Source organism: Camelina sativa, chromosome 3 (assembly GCF_000633955.1).
Source record: "Camelina sativa cultivar DH55 chromosome 3, Cs, whole genome shotgun sequence".
NCBI classification, from domain to species: Eukaryota; Viridiplantae; Streptophyta; class Magnoliopsida; order Brassicales; family Brassicaceae; genus Camelina; species Camelina sativa.
The window spans coordinates 15,692,638-15,695,098 of NC_025687.1; the positions used below are offsets into that span (position 1 = coordinate 15,692,638).

Consider the following 2,461-nt stretch of genomic DNA (forward strand, 5'->3'; position numbering starts at 1 on the left):
CCTTCAAATTTTAGCTGCCATTCCATCTGGTTTAGCATCTTGTAGATTTCTTTGCATCGAGGGTGCGATCGATCTTGTGAAACAAACCTGTGGGTTTTACCTTTTACCTCGACGATGCTAAAACCAGGGGTTTGCTTCAAACCCTTGGTAGCAATTTCTGTTCGAGCTCTAGCTACATCATCCCACATTCCAGCTTGTGAATACATGTTAGAGATCAGCAAATAGTCACCTGTGTTGTGTGAGGCTAACTTAAGCAGTTCACGAGCTGCTATTTGGCCTAGCTCAACGTTCTGATGAACTCTGCACGAGCTTAAGAAGCTTCTCCAGACAACATCGTTTTGCTCGATAGGCATGCTATGGATAGTTTCCAAGGCTTCCTCAAGCAATCCAGCTCTTCCGAGAAGATCTACAAGACATCCATAATGCTCAGCCGTTGGCTCTACCTTACCTTCTTTTAACATTTCCTTAAAGACTTGACGGCCTTCTTTGACAAGACCAGAATGGCTACAAGCATTGAGAACACTGACATACACAACATGATCAGATTCTAAACCTTCTTGGATCATCTCTGAGAACATTCTTAAAGCTGCTTCTCCTTCTCCGTGCAAAGCAAGTCCTGAGATCATTGCACTGTAAGTCAAATTGTTCCTACTTTCCATCTTCTTAAATATATGCAACGCCTTCTCTAAGCATCCACATTTAACGTACATATCTACAAGTGAAGTGTGGACTGCAATGTTGAGTTTGCTTATGTTTCTCAGCAGGAAGCCATGAATGCTCCTTCCCAAATTGAGTGCACCTGTGTTGGCACAAGCCGATAGTGCACTAACCAATCCGCTTTCTTCCACCTTCAAATCCTTTTCTCTACACATTTCACGGAATAGCATCAAACATTCGCTCCACATTCCCATTGCTGCACGAGCTGACACCATTGAGCTCCAGGAAGCAGCTGTTTTAAATTCCAGTTTCTCAAAAACAGCAGAAGAGAGTTCCATCTCTCCACATCTTCCATACATACTAATCAAACTGTTCTGAACAAACACATCATCATCAAGACCAAGCTTAAACACGTGCCCATGAATCTGTTTCCCTTCTCGAATCGACTTCAAACGAGTGCAAGCCTTAAGAAGAAACGGGTACGTGAAATGATCTGGCTCAATCCCTCTCTCTATCATCTCACTGTAAACACATAAAGCTTCCTCGAAACACGTTTCGTTAACATAACCTCTGATCATTGTATTGAAATCAAAGGTACACGGATCATCGAATCCTCTGAATATGGAAGCTGCGTAATTCATACTGTTGTCCCATCCGGAGTGAGCGCATTTCGCGAGAACGCTGCTAGCTGAGAATGAAGAAGAACAGAGAAAACTTAGCTTGATGAATCTGGCGTGGATTTGCTTGAACTCGTCTACGTCGTTGCATCTCTTCAAAAGGTATAAAATTTCTTGCTCTTTACCTCTAAAGGTGTTGACTGCTTCTTGGTTATGGGTTATATCGTCTCTGGAAGAAACTAGAGACTGTAGAATTGGTGACTTAATCATCCTCTCTCTCTCCTCGTAACCATGGGTGTCCGGAAAAGATTTGAATATTGTTTAGGGGGAGGGGTTTTGAATCTCATCTTCGTGAGATTTTCATGGCAAATATGAGCCACTAGTAATTATTTGGAGAGTTCTGATAAGTTTGTGATGGGGTGAGAGAGAGACTAGAGAGAGTGGGTGCTTTGGATTCTCTCTCTCCATGCTTTGTCAGTTTTTTGGGACCTACCTTAAATTGAGATTCAGACACGATTGGTTCGGTTTTTTTTTAAAGCTTTATTTCGGTTCGGTTCTAGGCCTAAAAACTAATAGAAACATGAATGCACTGGCTTTTTTTTAGCAGTCGGAAACCAAAACCAGATTATGTTGACAAATGAATCCTCTCACAAACCCGTAGAACTGAAATCAGTTCAAAAGCGTAATATAAAGAATCAAATCACATGGGTGTCTTTCGGAGTCATATATAGGTTTTGTAGGTTTTCGGGTATTTTGGATATGAAATTTTGGTAACCATATAGGAACCAATTAAAATTTGGTTCAGTTTGGTATGGGTATTGAAATTTGAATAGAATCAGACCCGTAAAAGTTTCGATTCCAATGAGTTCGGTTCTGATTGGTTTACAAATCCAAAAGTAACCAAACAACCTGACCGAATTGAAATCGAAACCTGAGCGAATCCCAAATTTTGGTTTGGTTTGGTTTAAATCTTATAATAAAACCTAACCGAATCCCAAATTTTGATTCGGTTGTTTGCCGTTATCTAGTTTTGTTAGCTAAACTTTAAGACAGTACTATGAATTTTGTGAAAGCTCTTTACAAATAGAATGTCAAATTTGAGTTGGTGAACCATTTTTGTGTTGATATCACATAGATATTTATAGTTAAAGAGAAAAAAATGTTAATAGAGTAGTGAAAAGATAATA

General features: G+C 39.8%; 1 protein-coding gene across 1 annotated transcript; it reads right to left on the reverse strand.

Moving 5' to 3' along the window:
• Positions 3 to 1,720, reverse strand: LOC104779023 (pentatricopeptide repeat-containing protein At1g31920-like; the record flags this gene model as incomplete). The annotated part of the gene is made up of 1 exon (XM_019240271.1): positions 3 to 1,720. A coding segment is annotated over exon 1 (1,542 nt), but the record flags the coding sequence as incomplete, so codon positions are not given.